General features: G+C 48.2%; 11 protein-coding genes across 11 annotated transcripts; 5 read left to right on the forward strand and 6 right to left on the reverse strand.

Annotated features, from left to right (window-relative positions):
- Positions 1 to 584: 584 nt before the first annotated feature.
- On the forward strand, positions 585 to 1,498 carry BKA55DRAFT_596685 (uncharacterized protein; the record flags this gene model as incomplete). Its single annotated transcript, XM_046195977.1, has 2 exons — positions 585 to 996; positions 1,062 to 1,498. 2 exons carry the CDS (start codon positions 585 to 587, stop codon positions 1,496 to 1,498), a joined length of 849 nt encoding a protein of 282 aa, XP_046045856.1.
- Positions 1,499 to 2,243: 745 nt separating this feature from the next.
- On the reverse strand, positions 2,244 to 3,876 carry BKA55DRAFT_706525 (uncharacterized protein). Its single transcript, XM_046200695.1, has 5 exons — positions 3,835 to 3,876; positions 3,526 to 3,656; positions 2,616 to 3,476; positions 2,443 to 2,553; positions 2,244 to 2,396 (listed from the first exon to the last, which is right to left on the reverse strand). The coding sequence occupies exons 2-3, from the start codon at positions 3,643 to 3,645 to the stop codon at positions 3,324 to 3,326; spliced, it is 273 nt and encodes a 90-aa protein (XP_046045857.1). The 5' UTR covers positions 3,646 to 3,656; positions 3,835 to 3,876; the 3' UTR covers positions 2,244 to 2,396; positions 2,443 to 2,553; positions 2,616 to 3,323.
- Positions 3,877 to 4,699: 823 nt separating this feature from the next.
- Positions 4,700 to 5,125, forward strand: BKA55DRAFT_542661 (uncharacterized protein; the record flags this gene model as incomplete). Its single annotated transcript, XM_046190508.1, has 1 exon — positions 4,700 to 5,125. The coding sequence occupies one exon, from the start codon at positions 4,700 to 4,702 to the stop codon at positions 5,123 to 5,125; it is 426 nt and encodes a 141-aa protein (XP_046045858.1).
- A 615-nt stretch (positions 5,126 to 5,740) lies between these two features.
- On the reverse strand, positions 5,741 to 7,588 carry BKA55DRAFT_576957 (SAM-dependent methyltransferase UbiE/COQ5 family protein). The gene is made up of 6 exons (XM_046193542.1): positions 7,358 to 7,588; positions 7,059 to 7,275; positions 6,906 to 7,010; positions 6,516 to 6,858; positions 6,181 to 6,462; positions 5,741 to 6,127 (listed from the first exon to the last, which is right to left on the reverse strand). The coding sequence occupies exons 2-6, from the start codon at positions 7,248 to 7,250 to the stop codon at positions 6,087 to 6,089; spliced, it is 963 nt and encodes a 320-aa protein (XP_046045859.1). The 5' UTR covers positions 7,251 to 7,275; positions 7,358 to 7,588; the 3' UTR covers positions 5,741 to 6,086.
- Positions 7,589 to 7,696: 108 nt separating this feature from the next.
- Positions 7,697 to 9,121, forward strand: BKA55DRAFT_678439 (uncharacterized protein). Its single transcript, XM_046198138.1, has one exon. It carries the CDS (start codon positions 7,774 to 7,776, stop codon positions 8,731 to 8,733), a length of 960 nt encoding a protein of 319 aa, XP_046045860.1. The 5' UTR covers positions 7,697 to 7,773; the 3' UTR covers positions 8,734 to 9,121.
- Positions 9,122 to 9,521: 400 nt separating this feature from the next.
- On the reverse strand, positions 9,522 to 10,838 carry BKA55DRAFT_576963 (flavoprotein-like protein; the record flags this gene model as incomplete). The annotated part of the gene is made up of 3 exons (XM_046193543.1): positions 9,522 to 10,065; positions 10,120 to 10,318; positions 10,437 to 10,838. Coding segments are annotated over 3 exons (1,000 nt in total), but the record flags the coding sequence as incomplete, so codon positions are not given.
- A 258-nt stretch (positions 10,839 to 11,096) lies between these two features.
- On the reverse strand, positions 11,097 to 12,224 carry BKA55DRAFT_621155 (Rhodanese-like domain-containing protein). Its single transcript, XM_046196773.1, has 4 exons — positions 11,941 to 12,224; positions 11,615 to 11,856; positions 11,427 to 11,541; positions 11,097 to 11,326 (listed from the first exon to the last, which is right to left on the reverse strand). Exons 2-4 carry the CDS (start codon positions 11,762 to 11,764, stop codon positions 11,145 to 11,147), a joined length of 447 nt encoding a protein of 148 aa, XP_046045862.1. The 5' UTR covers positions 11,765 to 11,856; positions 11,941 to 12,224; the 3' UTR covers positions 11,097 to 11,144.
- Positions 12,225 to 12,308: 84 nt separating this feature from the next.
- On the forward strand, positions 12,309 to 13,983 carry BKA55DRAFT_621158 (sodium bile acid symporter family-domain-containing protein). Its single transcript, XM_046196774.1, has 4 exons — positions 12,309 to 12,740; positions 12,803 to 12,945; positions 13,011 to 13,097; positions 13,162 to 13,983. The coding sequence occupies exons 1-4, from the start codon at positions 12,479 to 12,481 to the stop codon at positions 13,816 to 13,818; spliced, it is 1,149 nt and encodes a 382-aa protein (XP_046045863.1). The 5' UTR covers positions 12,309 to 12,478; the 3' UTR covers positions 13,819 to 13,983.
- Positions 13,980 to 15,159, reverse strand: BKA55DRAFT_576971 (uncharacterized protein). Its single transcript, XM_046193544.1, has 2 exons — positions 15,118 to 15,159; positions 13,980 to 15,062 (listed from the first exon to the last, which is right to left on the reverse strand). Exons 1-2 carry the CDS (start codon positions 15,127 to 15,129, stop codon positions 14,190 to 14,192), a joined length of 885 nt encoding a protein of 294 aa, XP_046045864.1. The 5' UTR covers positions 15,130 to 15,159; the 3' UTR covers positions 13,980 to 14,189.
- Positions 15,160 to 15,464: 305 nt separating this feature from the next.
- Positions 15,465 to 15,825, reverse strand: BKA55DRAFT_596691 (Rhodanese-like domain-containing protein; the record flags this gene model as incomplete). Its single annotated transcript, XM_046195978.1, has 2 exons — positions 15,465 to 15,643; positions 15,696 to 15,825. 2 exons carry the CDS (start codon positions 15,823 to 15,825, stop codon positions 15,465 to 15,467), a joined length of 309 nt encoding a protein of 102 aa, XP_046045865.1.
- A 2,396-nt stretch (positions 15,826 to 18,221) lies between these two features.
- On the forward strand, positions 18,222 to 18,797 carry BKA55DRAFT_542667 (uncharacterized protein; the record flags this gene model as incomplete). Its single annotated transcript, XM_046190509.1, has 1 exon — positions 18,222 to 18,797. The coding sequence occupies one exon, from the start codon at positions 18,222 to 18,224 to the stop codon at positions 18,795 to 18,797; it is 576 nt and encodes a 191-aa protein (XP_046045866.1).
- Between the last annotated feature and the right edge of the window lie 912 nt (positions 18,798 to 19,709).

Raw genomic sequence — 19,709 nt, forward strand, 5'->3', positions numbered from 1 at the left:
AAAATTCGTTCACAAATCCGACCTTGGATGACGTTATTCGCTTGAACAAAGCTGAAGGGTCCAAGGCACCACGATTGTGCCTGGCCTGGAACAGTCACCCTGAGAATGTGATTCGCAGATCTACCAGGGACCCCAAGAACTGACGCACTTATTACCGACCACAAATTGTCCGGATCTGTCGATGGCCCCTTCTATCTATGATGCGTTGGGGCTTTTGGTATGATCGGCAAGCCACAGTTACTCTACGCGGTAACTTCATACCAGTCCTGAAATGTAAACTTTCAGACTTATAGTTAATAGCCATGAAAGAACGCAATTCACGTCAGCGGCCCAGCTTTGATCGTTGGCTCAGCATGAAAGCCATGTCATTTCATGATATGATGGTTGACTGATCAGAAGATCGACAAGGATGACGATAACTTCAACTGTCGCATGAGGCAAATCCCAACTCTATTCTGGGTCCCTGGCATGGAAGGAATTTATAAATGTCTGCAAGTCGCCGGGCCAAGATGCCCCCCCCCCCCCCCCCCCCCCCCCCCAGTTCACATGGTTAATTCAAATATTCTGCTCACAAATTCATCACCATGAAAGTCTTCTTGATCGCCGCTGTAGCTCTCGTGACCAGCTCTTTCGCTGCACCAGCTACCGAAAAATCCCTTACCAAGAAATCATCTCATCTTGTCGATACTATTCCCTACGATGGCCTTCCTAGTGTCAAAGTCGACCTCGACGCGCTGAGCGCTGAGCGCAAGGCGGGACAAACCGCCACCACGAATGTAAAAGTCAAACGGTCAAAGGTTACGCCTAAGAAAAAGACATCGAAGAAGCCCTCTGCCAAGGCGTCGGTCAAGAAGACCAAGCCTGGAAAGAAGCCCAAGACGACCCATTCAAAGAGACTGCTCAAGTCTTCGTCAACGGGCTTCAAGAACGGCCAGGATCTTGTTGATTCCTTGGATAGCCTTGTTGCTCAGATCGCTGCTCGGGGTGATAGGATTAGTATGCCTCCAACAATCTACGGCATGAAAATGAAAATCTGGGAATGGCTCGACTAACAGCTTTAGATGGAACGCTTCTTCGTGTCCAAGCCGGGACAGAGACACGCAATAAAGGCACCACCGACGCCCTCAAAGAAATCATCCAAATCCGCGCCGCCGTCTCAGGCGCACTAACCAGACTCTCCACCACAAAGAACCTCAAACTAACCAGCGATCAACGCGCCAATGTCCTCAATCTAGTCGAAGAACTGGTCAAACTACTCCTCGACATAGTCAACGACCTCGTCGAGACTCTAGGTCTCAAACTCAGCCTCAAAGCATCGCTCAAGCCTCTCATGAACATGCTCAGCAATTTCCTAGGCGGTCTAGCTGTTACTGATGGAAAACTTACGCCAGAGTTGCGTGATCGCTTGGGGGATTTGATTCGAGCTCAGATTAACGGTGATGATACGCGGGGATTTGATGCGCTTGGTAGTGGTATTATGAGACGAAACTCGGCTTAGCTGTTCATCAGCCCCCCATCAGCTTATGGTGGGGAAAATTTCCGCAATGATTAAGGAAGAACTCTGATTGACTAGCTTTAGCCAATGCTTGCTGCTATCTCTGTTAAGTTTGTAAGCCTTTTCATGGGAACTTGCCACGCCCGTTCCTTATTAATAATCTTACAATATCCCCACTAGAGCTCTATAATCATTCCGGAGGTATAATATTACTCGGAGAGGATTGGGTTGCGGGTTGCATTTGTCCTCCTCATTTGCCACCAATAAATATTGGGGCATAATAGTGACCATTCGCTAGCACAGAGAAGACATTAGCTTATAATTTCCAACAGACAGGACTGTTATTACTTCACATTCCATCTATAATTCACATAAATTGGGTATGTACGATGAGGAACCAACTGCCAATGTTCTTGACCATGAGACCCCGTCTTAACTGGCTATTCATATAAGCCGGGGATGCGGCTGTATAACGGGTACCCGTCTCCTCGGGATATGCAGCCTGAACCTCTCACACATCAACAAGTGCTAGCAAAACTGAGGGGTGATAATGGCCAGCTGGGCATAAAAGGCATGTAAGCCAAAGAGTTACCTAAGCAATGTACTAGCTTAGCAGTCACCTAATGTTCGGATATTACTGCCTTACCAGCACACCCTATGCCGCCAGACTTCTCCGGTAGTTTTCCCGTAATTCTCCACTACTCACATCAACAGATGGACTGCGTATTAGAGATGCAGAGTTACTTTTCCGCAAGTTTCTCCACAACGCTGCTAGGAATCCGCTAGCAATAATATACGATATACCTGCGAAGATTTGGGGGTAGAGATAGGTTCTTGGGCCTGGCAAATCCTGCAATAGTAAAGCTATGACTTCGGCAGCTGAAAAGTCAAGGTCAATGGTCTGCATTATGTTTGCGTTACAGTCGCAAAGCTTATTACTTATATACAGTAGGGAGGATTGTTGCAGCCCAAGCGAGGGAGAGCATCGATTGAAGATTTCTGAGACCCGCGACTTCTGCCGATAAGGGGCCAATAGTCTGTGGAATGTCAGCGAAGCCCTTCGCTCTAAATGTTCCGAGTGAGGTTGGACAAAAAAGGAGATACTTACTATCTAGAATACCCCTAAGATTGCCCCATAAAGAATGGAAAAGCATAATGTCAGTCCAAAGGACTTAGCCAGTAACCATAAGGCAAAACAAATGAGACCACAGAGAAGCGTAAGCACGCTGGCGGTAGCAATGCTAGAGAAACGATCGCTTGCAAGGCCAATAAGGGGACATCTGACAGCAGTCCCCACGTTCAGGAAACCGACGACATCGGTGGCCTGTTTATAGGATAGCCCTATGGCGAGAGCAAACTCCGATAGCGAAAATAGCAAGACAATATACCTGAATATGCTGATGAAAGCCTACATCAAAAGGAAGATAATCGCCTTGGAATGAAGGAGGGCGATGTTAACTGCACGCTAGTTTAGCTGGATTTAAGAGTTCCTGTCTTAAAGTAAGAGAGTTGCTGGTATGATAGCTGCGAGAGTAATGAGGCCTGTTATGCGGAGTGCCTAGCCCAACCCTTAATGCTAGATTATTGCGGCTGCTCCCCAAGTAAAGGCGGCTCCTCCGATGCCAGAGCCAGCAGAGCTGATATTATTGGCAATGCTACGCCGTTTAGAAAACCACTAAGATAGAACTGCCGTGCTAGGTATAATAATAAAACCGATCCTGCTGCCAACCAGAGCCCCTTAAGTAAGGTAAAGATGCCATGTTCTAGAGGCGAAGGAAGCAGCTACATAGCTAATATATTGTAAGAAGCATCCAGAAAGCATAATAACTTATAAACGGAACCTACTGGCAAGGTGGGTAACTAGAGGAGCAAGGAGCATGGCATAACTGAAGTTCAGCCCGCCGATAAGTCTATATTCTATCCGCTTAGCATTCGCAATCTTTTCGGAGGATATATATTCTATTAGGTACATGCCGAAAGACTAGAGCATTAGTTACAGAAAATGAAATTCAGGAGTCAAGAGCACTTACTGCTATCACACCCCAAGTGAAGGCATTCAGGATAAAGCACGAGCCCACAATAATCCAGCCATACCCTCCATCAAGAGGGTTAAGAACATCCTCAGGGAATGTAGTCTCCAAGCGGTTCATATTTAGCAAATCTTAAGAAGCGGCATCTATTAGATCTGTCTGCTTATGACCACTTATTTTCGCTGGTGAGGACACGCTAGCCTTTTATACTTCTTGGGCAGGAAGACAACTTGACGCGAACCGATGTAGACCCCAGCATTTGCCGAGTCTTGGCAGCAGATCCCTTCCTGCGACAGGGGATGCACTTACCGAAGCTTCATCCCCTCAATGGCTTCTTTCGACAAAAAGCGGAGGATTGCATCCAACACAAAGACTACGGTAAAAAAGTGGAGTGCAGATATGACCACGCAATGGTGACAAACCGAAAACTTACCAAATCTGTAACTAGGGCTTTCTCAGAATCCCGACTTGATTTCTTTGGCGGCACAGCAACGGCGACTGACCCGTGTCGCTATTTTCGGCCTTCTCTCAGGCTTCCTCGCTCCATCCCCAGACTCCCTGGTATCTTGGTCGGGGATATTGGAGATATCAATCGACCGCCCTACTACGAGGCTGGAGGAATGCGGGTGTCCACAATTATCCAGTGACTACTGACAGCAAAACGTGCCCCAAACCCCGAAGTTCTCTACCACCTCCGAGAGAACCTCCTCCTTGCTCCATGACCGCATATGCTTTGTACGATGACACGCAATTTGAGAGACCCTGAAGACGTTAAGTTGGACATCGAGGCTTTTGAGTGCGGTGTACGTCGGACAGAGGCCGGGCCGCTTCGGCCAGGCGACTCGCTGGAAGGACAGATCCTGCTTACCTCCAAGCCGGCGCTCTCTATTACTCGAATGGAGATCCGCTTCATAGGTGCGTTCAGCGGATGTTATCCTCATCTGTACTATGTTTGACAAAACCATAGGCCTGCAAACGGGTATTTATAATCCCCACGGATCCGAGTATCCGCGATCACACTGGGTCTCGGTCTACTTGGACTGTTGGTTTGCCCATACCCTTTTTCCCGGCATAGTCGAGTGACCGAAGGCAGTTCTTAGATATTGGATATCCAGTCCATAACGTTGAAGCTCTAGGTCCTCGGCGCACCTATAGCTTTCCTTTTCAGTTCATTATGCCAGAAGCAAGCGGTAACGAGGAGCTGCCGATACTTTGTCAACGCCTTCCTCCATCATTCAATCGCCAAAATTCCTATTTTGATATATTTGAACTGGTCCCGAGACCGGTAGCTACCGTCACATACCTCTTGCGGGCCATTGTCACTTTTCGAACATCTGATGGATTAGGAGTCGGCAATCCAGTCACCGCTGAGGCAAAAAAGGACATTGATTTCCTGCCATATACGGAAGTGCAACCACCAACTCATATCTCAAGCTTCCCTGGAGAATTCATCACAAGAGTCGAACGGCAGCTACGGAGGTATCTGTTTGGACGTCGTCTCGGAACTCTAACAGTGGTTGCCAAAGAACCGGACGCTCTTGTTTACAGTTCTGAGAACGTCAACGTTACTACAGACATTGTCCTTCGCATATTTTTTTAACGCTGCTTCCCCTTCGTTCCATCTTTTGCACGATTTCTCTTTCACTGTTTCGTCGGCGCTTCGTGCAAAGACGTACTACTCCACGAACAGCCTCTCTTGTGTCCCCAAACAGACGTTACTAACCGACGACGGTCTTTTACGATTGCATGACGACGTGCTAAAGGTTGGCGAACCAAAATACCAAAACCTCAAGTGGACGTCGCTGCCCCCGGATGATCAAGTCGAGAACAGGGCGGCACGCCAACCCGATTCCTTATCCCACTTCAACGGTAACACTTCAATCAAGACTGAACGCTCGGCTTCTAGCAATGAAGTGTTCAGGACCTCCTCCGCGTCTTCCCTGGCAGAGATTCCCTTAGAGAGCGGAAGCGAGAGGGGTATATGGGTCACATTGATTCGTATCCCTATCAGCTCGGTACAGAGATTGCAGCCGACTTTTTGCAGCAAATTAGTCGCTAGATTTTATTCGATTCCGCTTCGGATACGTATTAATGGTGCATACGCCGAAAAGATTGACTGCGAGGTTCCCCTTCAGGTTGTTCATACGCGGCGCATGACAGAAACTAATTTGGTTCTAGTACAGGAAGATGCATCTCTGCATTGCTTGGGACGGGCCGTAATTCTTAGTTAAGGAGATGTAAGTTAGCATAGAAGATGCACTATATGGTCTCTAACTTGGATACTAAATAGGAACTACCAGTATATAGTGCTTCCTAAGCGAGAAGTTTTTTAGTATATCTCGAATTGAAGGAACCAAGTAACATGCTGTTCATGTTCAGCACGTTGGGTGGTATGTAGAATCCTATCAGGTTATAACAGTCTACCAGCCCGGTAATGCGACCGGATGTGTATATCTAACCTCTGCTTATGCGTCTGAAGCTTGTTTAGCAAACCATTCTGACCTGTGTTTGGGAAAATTTTAACCTCCAATCGGCGGCGTCAACCGATTTCAACGGCGCTCTCAGTTCGCCGCCGGCTTGACAGCATACACCTGGAAGGAGCCTGGGAAGGGTTAGTTGGCGATCTCTGGGAGGCTAAGCGTCCAGTGTCCTTACCTGCCCATTCGTTCAAGTCTGTGATCCCCAATTGAGTAGCGAGTGTCCTGGCTTCACTGGCCATTGAACTTGTCTGGTTCTGGCAAGTACACGCCGACGAGTTAGTTCCGCAGCATGACTCCTTTTTCTCCGGCTTGCAGCAACTCTCTCTCGCCTCTACACTGCAACAAGGCGATACCTCCTTTCCTTCTTTAACGGCGTCTGATCCACAACACGATGGTTTGGTCTCGGTGGCGGTAAGGTACACATTCAAGTCATTCTTGCTGTCCACGATGAGAACATCTGGCAAAGACCAATTAGTCTCCATTATACCTCAGTGGGACAATTCGGCTTACCGTTAAAGCCTGCATTCTTGAGAAACGCATCATACTCGCTGACCTCGCTAGCTCCCGCAATGCACCCAACATATAGAGCAATGTTCTTCTTAATATCCTCGGTAAACTCTTTGCGCGCGAGTATGTCACTGATGGCAACTCGTCCACCGGGCTTGAGTAGTCGGAACATCTCATTAAATGCAAGCTGTTTGTCCTCTGCGGGGATAAGGTTGATGACGCAATTGCTAATGATGCAGTCAGCAGTGTTGTCGGGTAGCGCGATGGACGTGATGACGCTCTCGATAAACTGGACGTTTAAGGCGTTGGTGTGAGCTTTGTTGGCATTCGCCTTGTCGATCATATTCTATCACGCTGTATTAGACTCTATCCGGAAGGCAAGAGCTTGCGGACCTTGTTCATGTCAACTCCGACGGCCTTGCCTTTAGGGCCAACTCTCTTTGCAGCCGCAAACACATCGAAGCCAGCGCCAGACCCAAGATCAATGACGGTTTCGGCCTTTTGACTGTCAGCGAAACGACACGGCGCAGGGATGGGCATACACACCTCTCTCAGCCTTGCAAGTGCAATTGGGTTGCCGCAGCTCAATCCCAGATTCGCACCCTCGGGAACGCCAGCGAGCTCTTCTTCTGTGTATCCAAAGGCTTTCGCGACTGTTTGCTCATAATGGCCGGTGCTGCTCTTGGCGATTGAGCCGTACCGCTTATTAACTTGGTCGTAGATCTCCTTAGGCTCCATTGAGAGTATCAAATGTAAGTTTATGATAAAAAAGACCAGGCTTGACTGGTAAATAAATGCGTCGTGGTGGGATGATGGACCTACCCCGTTCGCGAATGTACACGTACATATATAGTCCTTGCGAGCGCGTCGATATGTCATCATTTAAAACATTCAAGTGGTATCCTGGACAATCAAAATATCGGCATAATCATCTGATCGGAGAGACTGACTGGAGGCTCGCCCTAGAGGGGCGGTTCGACTTGCGCTTCCATCCAGCCTCGTGTATTGGAGACATCTTCATCCACCTTTTCGGCATTGGCAACACTTGCCGCACACAATGGTCTGATACAATTACGTATTCCGGTCAGAGTGTTAAGAAGTGGCGTCCAATTATAGGTCGTTTGTAGCCATTAGCCGAGAAGGACGGGGGTAAATGCTGACTAAAACGCGATATCGATGTGTCACCATTTTAGACCAGAGATAAATGGAACAGGCTGAAGCTTGGATGCCATCGGTGACATATCGATGATATCGACTCACCATGGCTCCGGGATCACCTTCGACGCCACGACGCAGGACCAAACGGGTTTCAGCCCAGCACACGCTGGAGCGGGTTCGCAGGAATCAGCGTCGGCATCGTGCTCGTCGGAAAGACCATATCGCAACGCTGGAACAAAAGCTCGGCGAAGCAGAACAGACTATTTCGACCCTCAGAGATCAGGTGGAAACTCTTCAAGCGGCGTTGGCTCGATGCTGCCACCAGTCGCATGACCAAAATGAGGCGGATTATCGTACGCTGCAGCCGCAACAATCTCAAAGTCAGCATGACACATCGCCGCTACCTCTCACCAACACTCATGGCGAAGCGGTTCAGGCATACGGTTCGCTCTCTGACACAGAAGATCTTGGCGCTTGGGAACTGCCCGCCCCGGCTTCCGCCGAGCCAATGGTTTCCGATGACCAATCTGGATCGGAAGTCAACGCCCTCATCTCTCCACCCACTAGAGGCTCTCAGGCGCTTATCCTCACGGCTCAGTCATCTGAATTCATACCCGAGTCTCTGCTGGTAACTGAATCTGCCCCAAACCAGGCCGTTGCAGATGCTAGAAGTTTGCTACCCGCAACAGTCATACAGGACTCTATCATGACCCCAATGACACCCTGTTGCTCCAATGAATCCTCATCGGTTTCACAACCGACCGTCAACCCAACAAATGGAATGGCCCTCGTTCCGAGTCAGGAGACCCCTCTCCTAATGCCTGAATACGTGTTCCAGCCAGTGATGGAACCCTACCATCAAGAAAACCCTTACGGCGAGCTCACAATGCTTTGCTCCGAGGCATATATTCTCATCGCACAGCAGAACTTCAGAGGTATGAACCAGGGAGACGTGGCCACCTGGCTATGGCATGGCTTTCGCAGGTCACTTCAACCGGGTGAGGGATGCCGCGTTAATACGGATATACTATTTAGTCTTCTGGCATTCATCAGCGACACCTGATCCGAAGTCCTGACAAGTGTAATGCCTCAACATTGACGTGTTGGGGAGATGCCATATTGCACCATTTCTGCGGGCACCACAGACTTGTCCAACAAGGCATAACTTGTAGTATTTGGTAGCTGAGACCTAAATACACCATCTATCAGACGCATTTAAGCCATATTCTTTACATCCATTGCGGCCACTTTCTCCTTCAGATCACCCCGTTAATTCGCATTGAATAGGGCCAAGCCCGGAGAAGCCCTACCCATATGCAGGACTTGAGCCACCGCCTTCGTTAGTATGTGAGGTGTAATGGTGCTCTAGAGATTGGTAATTTCTCTAAAGAATAGATATTTTAATGCGTCATTACTTTCCTTCGTCGTATCACTCTCCTTGTAAAAACTTAGACAGGGGATACATACCGTCTCTACTTTTCTCTCACAAGGACCACAACGTTAAAGCCTTCCTGGGTGGGGATGCCTGGAGAAAAGACTGAACTATACTAATTAAATCCTGGGCTTCTGCTGTCACCTCAAATTTGGCCTTTTATGAATGATTGTTGAACACATTCTATCAGGGCTAGACGTAAAGCTGCGTGCTCCATCGCCTGTCTTTTGATATGTTAACCCTAACCCCAACCCTAGGTCGATCGCCAAAGGTCTCCAGGCGCAGAAAAGGAGAGAACGCGGCAAGGTGGTGGTTTAGGGAAGAAGACAATGCGGAAGGTGCGGTATAGCAGGATATAACACACATATGTTAAGCAGATAAGGAAACCCCTGAGGAAAGTCATTGCGATTGCGATTTAGTGGCATTTAATTTTTTGATGGCTCTATAAGCATGATTATCCGTCTAGGTGCAACTCGTTGATCTATTCGCTTGTCAAAGCCACTCGTTCGTCGTGCCCATTGGCGTCTTTACATAATATATCTTGTGCTGAGAGCTCGTAACTATTCAGTTCGTCTTCTCAGGGCCCCACTTAGCCTCTAACTTGGCTTTCCGTTCCTCACGTTCACTAAAGCGATCACCGAATAGGTCGAAATGCGGCCGCATGATGATAGTGTACTTGACAAGCTCTTCCATGCAGTCCACAACGCGGTCACGATTGGAGCTGGGCAGCATGCGACTGCCTTCATCTTCTGCGGTGAATTGTGTGAAGGCCTTCGGGACGGAGCTTTGGTTGGGAATGGTAAACATTCGCATCCATCGGCCCAAGATCCGTAGAGAGTTGACAGCATTGAAGGATTGCGATCCGCCGCTTACCTGGGCAACTGCGAGGGTTCGCCCTTGTGTTGGGCGAACAGCGCCTGCTGATAGCGGTATCCAGTCAATTTGCTGCTTAAAGATGCCCGTCTTGGAGCCCATGTTAGTACTGTGGTATTGCGTCGTTAGCAAACAGCATCTTACCAAATTTCCATGCTGCTCTGGGCTGACCCAGACATGGCCGTCACTCCATCTGCTTAGCTCCCTCAGTTCCTGTACCTTGTCGTGTGTGTGTTGTAGGTCATCTTTCTGCGGAAGGCCGGTAGGATCATAGACGCGAACATCGCAGCCGAGACGGAAGAGGATCCTAGAGCACTCATAGGCAAGTAGGCGGGAATAAGATCTATTGAAGCACGTTTAGTGCAGGGTTCAAACGTCGGCTTTCAAGTCACAGTCGCAAAAAGAAATACAAGAGAAAAGAAGAAAAAGATTCCAAGGGAAACAAATCATTGTGAACTAACCGGCTCCTCATACTGCCATATAAGACGAGAATGCGTAATCTATCCTGGCCTAGATTGATGATCTTGGACTCGACCAGTTTCAGCGTTGTACTCAATTCCAACTCCGCGACCCAGTCGACAGCTTCGTCTGTCTCGTCCAACAGAAACGGCCGGTAGCGCTTACGCACGCCTAGATCATCGTTCTCTGCGGAAATAGCGAATGACTGACGAGTATATCCAGGTTCCGGTGCAAGCTCTACACGTGGTCGTGAGGCAAAAGAATTGTTAAGATCGCCGTGACCATTCATCGTATTGGAGGTGTGGAAATACCGGGACGGTGATCGCAGAAGACTAAAAAGAGAATTTTGAAATACCGAGGCCGAGAGAGAATAGAAGACCCGGGAAGCTGGTTTTGCTAACATGCATGCCTGGCGAGACATTGGCTCCGGTTAGGGAGAGACGTGGTGTCTACACCTCCTTATAGTAAATCTTTGAACCGGAAGCTCCGACACCTTTGCTCCCGCTCGGTGCAGTTAGTGGCTACAAGGATCATTTAGTTCCTATCGGCTACCCACATCCAGCGGACCACAATGCGACACTGCATCTTACCTACTTTGCAGCCCTGGTCGCTCACGAAAGCCATACCATGGGTATGCACACACACACGAATCCTACGTAACTAGCAGAATAACAGATAAATGAATTAACAATATGGCATTCCGTACTAGGTCATTCAACAGACCAGACGGCGGGTTCATATTCGTCCATCCACTCCACAAATTCGCCGCCCGCCGTTGCCCAGCCCTTGATTCCTTCCAGCAAAACCAAGCTTTTCATCTCGCTGTCGCCGCGATTGGCGATGTAGTCACCGAACCAACCAGCAGCTCGCGTACCGCGCCCACGTGACGAAGCTGTGAAACACAATCAGAACCCTCTCTTTACTAACTTGAAGTGAAGACAGCCAAAGCCAAGTCGGCCTTCCAAGACGATCAAGAGGCAGCCCCTACTTACAGCAATACCAAATTATTTTGCGCAAACCCGCGGCCTTGAACACACCGTAAAGCTTGGGGATTGTGGGATATAAGCTTTGGGCAGGCAGGTTGATGGAGCCACGAATCGTTCCCCCCTGAGAATTGCGCAAGTCAGCGGCATTGTAACCGTACGCGATAGATACCGAAGGGTAGCAAGGCCAGACTCACCTCATGGTCATTGCGTCGCAAATCAATGAGAACAAAGTCCTGTTTGGCATCGCTGCTAACTTCCTTCATCGACTTGAGGACTTCTTCACGCGTCAGGCTTTCCGGTTGATGTTCTGGAGCCGGATATGCCGCATGCCATGGTGCAGCCATTGTTATGGTAGTGGAAGGTGCCGAGTAACCTTTCAAGTATAACGAACAGGTTTTGGAGCCTTGACAGGTATGGCAAATGTCTATGGCTCGCACTTTTGTTTGTAGGAAACTGTCAGCTTTTCAATGGCTGGGCAGGGTCGCCCAGACCATCGCGGAATTGCCTTGCTACCACTTACCGTTTCGTCCTGTCGGAGATCTGGTCACGGAGTGGGGTTCAGTGGCATCGACTTACCTGGAGAGCCTGTCATGCCCCGCCTATGATTGGATACCACCCCAGTCGGTAACACTCACGTCCTAGCTCCTTCGTGCTATTGGAATACTCGTCCATGATATGGGAGCTGTCCTGATGCGGAGGCATTGATTTGATTTGCGTTAGCAGTGCCCGTCATGCCCCGGACATGATTGGGTAAGAATCACCGTAGTGGAGAAAAAGGATCCTTACCCATCCGGGTTTTACCGCCTAGTCATTTCATGCGACGAGAGGCTAAGACAGTAGGGGTTGTGTGTCATGTCCTACTTGTGATTGGCAGACTCCAACGTGGCGACCGAATTCCACAACCTCGGGCTTGGTGGAGGCCGTAAGACAGGGACTAACATGTGGCTCTTAAATCACCAGCCCTCCTTTCATTGGGAGCGAAACAGGCAGATCATATTCTACCTACGACCATTTGTCCAGCAACAGATACCATAATAACATCGAATCGATTCGAGATCATGTCAGCGGAACCAAAAAATGAGCATGCCCTGTCCCCTACGGAGGAGCTTAGCGTCGGGACGCCCAACCCCGACTTGGAGAGCCAGACCAAGGATAAAGTAGAGTCAGTATCCGCATTCAAGGCCCTTGGATGGCTTGATCGATTTCTCGCTCTATGGATCCTCCTGGCCATGACAGTTGGCATTATCCTAGGCAATTTTGTACCCTCAACGGGACCGGCGTTACAGAAAGGCAAATTTGTTGGTGTGTCAGTGCCAATTGGTGAGTAAGCGCGTGCGTTGTCCGTGGTCAGTGGTTCGAACGCTAACAACATTTACCTGTAGCCATCGGCCTCCTCGTTATGATGTACCCAATTCTATGCAAAGTCCGATACGAGTCACTGCACAAGCTTCTAGCGCACCGCGAGATGTGGAAGCAGATCATGTTCAGCATCGTCATCAACTGGGTGGTAGCACCTTTCCTCATGGTAGGCCCGCCTTTTAACCCCTTTTGATGTCCATCCTGGGCTTATTCTAACTAACACTTAACCAGCTCGGTCTCGCTTGGGCCTTTCTCCCTGACAAGAGCGAATTGCGTATTGGTCTAATTCTGGTTGGTCTTGGGAGATGTATTGCCATGGTATGTATACGGGCTGTGCACTCTTTGAAAATATAAGAACGTAGGAACTGATATTCAGGTTTAGGTTCTTATTTGGAATGGCCTGGCCGGCGGCGATAACGAATACTGCGCTATACTTGTTGCGATTAACTCCATGCTCCAAATGGTCATTACCGCACCTCTCGCCGTGTTCTTCATTCGAGTTATCAGTCATGAGACTGGCATCAACGATGTTTCATACGAGGTGGTTGCTACGAGCGTCGCGGTTTTCCTTGGAATTCCACTTGCTGCCGCGATCGTCACCCGCTTTACACTGCGCATGACGGCTGGGCCCGAGTGGTACGAACGCGTCTTCCTCCGGTTTGTGGCCCCTTGGTCTCTGATAGGTCTACTATATACCATTCTTGTCCTTTTTGCATCGCAAGGACGTCAGGTGGTACACCAAATCGTCTCGGTCGTCCGCGTCGCTGCCCCGCTCGTGGTTTACTTTATTTCCATCTTTTTCGTTACCCTTTTTATCGCTCATCGTATGGGCTTCAGTTATCCCCTCACTGTAACGCAAAGCTTTACCGCTTCAAGTAATAACTTCGAATTGGCTATCGCCATTGCAGTTGCTACCTTTGGCCCCGATAGCGACCAAGCACTCGCAGCAACTGTTGGACCACTTATTGAAGTGCCCGTTCTACTCGGTCTGGTATATCTCATGCGATGGGCACGGAAAAGATGGTCGTGGAACGTATAATGGCCATTCATACCTGGTAGCTTATATCAAGGCTTATGCAGGACTGTTTGCACAGATAAACTTGTAGGGTTACACGGTGGATTCGTATCCAATAGATTGGATTGTACAAAAATGGACCGGGCTTGTTGTGTTTAGACTTGAGATAAACAAAATAGAATTATGTGATTATTACCTTTTACTCCGAACCCATGAACACAACTGGGATGTCATGTTTGGCTCTATGAAGCTATAGTACAACGATTGAACGATATCAGGGCTATGCTTGCTTATAGATGACACGGAATCACCCTCTCTGCATCGCTTCGCATCTAAGCACAGGGTGTTTCCAACTTCAGTTTCGACCTGCTTCTGACAGAGGAACAACGATTTAATTAAGCCATCTTATCCAATATTTGGAACACGCTGGAATTTTGAACAAGACAGTCATCTGATTCTTTACAGTGCAACAAACCACGGACCTGGTCCGAATCTACATTGATCTGCAGCCCGGCAATAATATCAATTGCCGTCTTGCAAGACAGTCCTCTGTTCCAGTGGCCTGAGATGGAAATGGGCGAGTCAGGTGGGCAAAAGCAGTCCGTTACTGGTGGGAGTATGTCTGTACGGCTACCCGGATCAGGGAAGTTGTCATTGCAAATGAACGAGATGCTCGTACGATCTGGGAGTTGAGCGGTGTATGAATCGTAGGAACCACCCTTCTCGTGGTCGCGGTTATTGGTGGCGACGCAATCTGTCTCTGCCATATCTGCTGACGGAGTAGACCTAGCAGGAGCTGAAGTTGCCAGTCCGCAACTTGGTATAGACGAAGGGGGATTCAAGAGGGGTGTGCTTGGAGGCGAAGGAATATCGTCTATGTCCTGAGGATAGGTCGCGATTGTGTGTAACGTGTCGGTAGATGGCTGCTCCATCGCACTATATCGTTGTCCGCAAGGTGAAGGTGGATCACTGCCTCTCTGCAGAGAATTCCGAAGGTCTAGATTTGGCTCAGTGCCGACAGACCCCACCAGCGAGAGGTGATCATCAATATCGTATTGCGAAACCCCTCGGAGATGGAGTAGGCCACGGAGACTTTTATTCTCCCATACGACGGCCTGAGCCACCCGCTGCATCTCAATACTGGCCTGAACGCCCCGACGTTCGTAATCCTGGAGCCGCTGTTGAAGCTCTTCAATAAATTGCCGACGCCGCGCACGTGAGCGACGCTGGTTATCGCGATTCTGAATCGCATTGGCCGGGATCCGGTTCTATGTGCGCGAGCAAGTTAGAGGTTATTAATCAGCGCAAATCGGCATAGCATACCTTTCTAGGCATGGATAATGCTAAGATGATGTTCAAGATTTGAAAAGTAGGCTCACGTAATGTCGAGCGTAGTTTGACAGAACGGAGAATGCTCAGGTTTGGTGTTGGAGGCGTTGAACATCTGTCCAACTCCACCCTGCCACACGAACATCGCCGGAAGTTGCACGTGGGAATGTCGGAAGTGGGGTTGATGTCTGACTCCCGACTCCCACACAAGGATATCTGTCATGCCCTGATCATGATTGGCTGGAAAGACCGAGCCAGGTCCGTAGCCTCAGGTTTCAGCTCACCATGCCAAGTGACTCCAAACCAAACTCAAGGTACCATCTTCACACCTGTGTCACCGCCTAATTGCTCCACTTGCTGGCGTCATACTCGTCGATCCACTCTGTGTACTCGCGGCCAGCTGTCGCCCAGCCCTTAATGCCGCCTCGCAGAATGACGCTTCGCGTCTCTTTATCGCCCTGGCTGGCAAGATAGTCTCTGAACCAGCCGGCGGCTCGGGGTCCGCGTCCCTGAGAAGATCCTACGGGAACGCTTAGCAATCGGTCTGTGGCCAGGCTGTTCTGTCAGCTTACCGCAGTACCAGATAATGGTGTGGATGCCAGCTGCCTTGCAGACAGTATACAGAGTTGGAATGGCCGGATACAGGCTCTGCGCTGGTAGATTGATAGATCCACGAATTGTTCCTCCCTGCCAAATTCTCATCAGCACTGTCAATCAACGGCTCGTGCTCGATCCAAGCATGGCGGTAAAATACAGGGGCAGAGAAAGCAGAGGGGTCAGAACTGACCTCGTGACCATTGCTGCGCAGGTCGATAAGAAGGAAATTTGTTCCTTGCAGCTCATTGTCGCCCCTAAGTTTCGCAAGCACTTGTTTCTGCGTAAGCGACTCGGGCTGTGTGTCTCTCGGCGACGGATATGCAGTATGCCACGAGGTAACAGCCGCACCCGTATATTGTGTAAGTAGCCTTGCCGGCAAATTCCTGAAGCACCCACGACTCGTGATAAGGCTGCTGAGGCGGGGTCTCATAGCTAAGAATATTGGCAGTCGGTTTCTCATCGTACCTACTCTCGCTTTCTACGAATTGTAGATAGAACAGAAAGGAATATGCCCTGTAGGCTGCAGGCAAATATGAGTTAACGCTTTCAAGGTGCTTGCGGAAGGTTACTGTCATGCCCCAGCTGCTATTGGTGGCGTAGAGGGTGGGATGAATGGAACCGATGAGTCCAACCTTTCTGGGTGACATGAGTAATGTTAACTGCCTGGTGGAGATATTGTAAGAACACCACCAGTGAGAAACATAGTGGTGACAGGTTCCCGTTAGGAACTTGGCAGGGGTGGCAGACTAACGAGGATTCATTCCTTAATTGGCCGTTGGTGCACTGGTTATACTGCATCGAGGTAACAACGTCTAGAATCGTCTGTCAAAAGGCACGTCCAGTTCTGGACTAATGATATCAGTCCCGACACTTCGTTTGGTTAATGCTTTATTTTCTGTTGAGTCAGAGGCTAACGGCTGCGGATAAATAAATCTTTGTTTGTCGGATGGCTCTTATTTCCTGGACGTCCGGGACGCCCATTTCGGTCACGAGCGGAGAGCGGTTGTTCCGACTCGACCATTTTTATCCACGTAGGAAGGCGCGCGTCTAATACTTCTACGAGATGGAGAGCGTCTGCAATTCTTCTCGAAGCAGAGGACCCAATCTCCAAGACAAGATATTGGTCTTTGAAGCAGTCGATAGCTGGGCCCATCCGCATACGGGTACCTGTACAAGACCTTGCTGGGACGGAGCAGTTCATCAGGGTGCTTACATCACATTCCATCGATATCCTATTGGACCAAACGAAGTAGCATCTACTATAAGCATCAAGCTACGGACTACAATCTCAGGTATAGAACCGAGGCATACATTGCCTCCAGATCACTCAGCTAACAACTCCAAGCAATCGTGTACGCATATGACCAGGGGCATAAAGGAACAATATATATTGCAGCACTCCTTAGCTCATTTAAGGTATATCCTACCTATCTCAAAGTCCCCTGACCAAGAAGAGCATGATGATATTAAGTTCTCCCACGATCCCTGAGTTTCATACAGTAGTGCACTTACAGACCCGAGCCGCCTCATTCAGGGAAACGTTAAATAAAACGCCAATAAATCTCCGCCCACCCAAGCTGCTCTTTTTCCTTCAGTTGTATAAGGAAGTTATCTTCATCGTCTAAATACTTTGCCCGCCTCTCTGGAGCTCGCTTGGCTATTTTTCTTGTCGCGACCGAGCGGGTTGAATCGGGGGTCAACTGGTGGCATGTGGATGATTTGTGCAAAGGTTCGAGTGGTTTGGAAAGGACGACAGCCATCTTGTGGTTCTAATACTCGCTTGGGCATACGCCTTATCCGCACGGTGGGCGGAGATCATCCCCCGAGCATCTCCGATGGAATACACCATGAGTCTAGCTCCTTGGATAGTCCATTCAGACTTCAGCAAACTTACCGAAGGTGGCGAGCGTATTGTGGTTGAGCTGGGAAAGCTGACTGGTGAGTCAGCTCGATGGTGGGCAGCCATACTTGCGCCGGGGGAGGGTTGGAAAGCGGCCATACCCCATGAGCGATGGCGACTTCTTTCGCCTTGGAGTGTCAAAAAGGAGTTCAATATTATTAACGTCTTTCTAAGTGGTTCCCCAAGCCTTATGAATTCTCCTTCACCGATCCCGGCATCCTTTGAAACGGCGTTGAAGTACATTGATGAGTATTCCATACTCCACAACGCCAGCACACAGTCGGGCGGCACTGGCCGCCGCACTACTTCTCCCCTTGGCCAAGCTGGACAACAGAAAAATTATACTTCATGCACCCCGAGGACTATGCAGGCAATCGGGACACATAGAAACACCTAGGCCCTCACTTTTCGAAAAACGCTGCCTACGCCAGTTTGATAGACTCCTGACCCTAAGCGCCAACGCTCGCGGTATGAAAACCGTCCTGGGCAGCATTTCTTTTATGAGTCTAGCATACCAGCCAACGCCTGCGGTGCATGGCTGCAAAGCACAATGGCCATGCTGCAATTGAAATGACCTGAGAACCTACACCACTTGGCTCGCATGTTCTTTGATCGGAGTCCCCATACTTCGTATCTCTGGCTTGGAGGGATCATCACAGGCGCGCACAAGGACTTTTTACGGAGCACCTCCAGTCTCCTTGGTCTGAATAGGATTGGCCTTCACGCAGCTGCCTGGACTGGTACCCTTTTGTCCTTCATCCAGGAGCCGGTGTCTCCGATACATCACGACGCAACTTCTATCTCACGAGCTGATGATTGCCGACTGATGTTTCTGACCCAAGAACTACGCCGAGAATTTCCCCCAATGTACCCGTATCCTCCCTTGGGAGAAACGGACATCAGAGGCGCCGATCTTGGTGTTCAGCTTCACGCACATTGTCCAGCCAAGCATGACCTTCAGTTTCTGTCTGTCGCATGGAATTATGTTGGGGGTAGGAAGGACATACAAACAACAGGATCCGTACCTGTATTGTCCCAGGATTACATTGTTGACAGCTCGCAGGCTGAGGATGAAGCATATGAAGTGGATGCATCAACGTTGCAATCGACTGCCTCACGGAATTCTCACGGTTCCATTACCATACAAGGCAGCCTCTGGAGTTATCTTCCGCTTTGATAAACCTAGAAAAATATTATCAAGGCACTGGGAGTCAACAACTATCCCCAACTTCTCCTATTGCCGGCTGCTTTGCCTGCCTACACAAACCTCTGCGACAAAACCTGAGTCGTCGCTAGGAGAGCAAGTCCTCAATCTATCAACTAGGTGCTCATAGTCTCACAGTTTCCCAACCCAATTTCTCTCTTCCTATTCTCTATTATCTAATATCTCTAGGCATCTCTAGGCCATCTCTTATAGCTCCTTAAAGCTAATTATATCTCCAGCTAAATAATCCTTATAAACTTTTAATACTTATAAAAATTATAAAGTAAAATATTTAATATTTATAAACTTATTAAAGTTAATAGTAATGATTTTTATTATAAATAGATATTTAAATAACTTTATTAATTATACCTTTTATATAAGCTTAAATATAATATTAAACGGAAATATAAAATTAATAAATAATATTTTTTATATTTTTTATTTTATTTCTTTCTTTACCTTTAGCCTTATATATTGCTATTAAGCTTTTTAACTTTTCTATTAATAGTTTAAGTAAAAAGACCTTTATAATAGGCTACTATTATAAAAGTTAAAATTAAATAAGGTTTATTTACTTTAATAATATAATTACTACCTTAACTAAGTAATATTAATACTAGCTATAAGTTTACCTTGTAGTAGCTAGGTTAATGTTCTTTCTTTAACTTACCTAAAGAAATACTATGCCCTATTTATTAACTATAAAGTATATTACCTAATCCAACTTTTATACCTATTAATTATACTTATTAATATTAATTATAGCTATTATTATAATACCTATTAGATATAATAGTTTATAGCCTAATTAGAGCTATTATATAATTAATTATAATCTTATTAATATAATTAAATTAGCCTTATAATAAGCTAAGAGTAAAA

Source organism: Fusarium redolens (genome assembly GCF_020744475.1).
Source record: "Fusarium redolens strain MPI-CAGE-AT-0023 chromosome Unknown BKA55scaffold_14, whole genome shotgun sequence".
Classification (NCBI taxonomy): domain Eukaryota; kingdom Fungi; phylum Ascomycota; class Sordariomycetes; order Hypocreales; family Nectriaceae; genus Fusarium; species Fusarium redolens.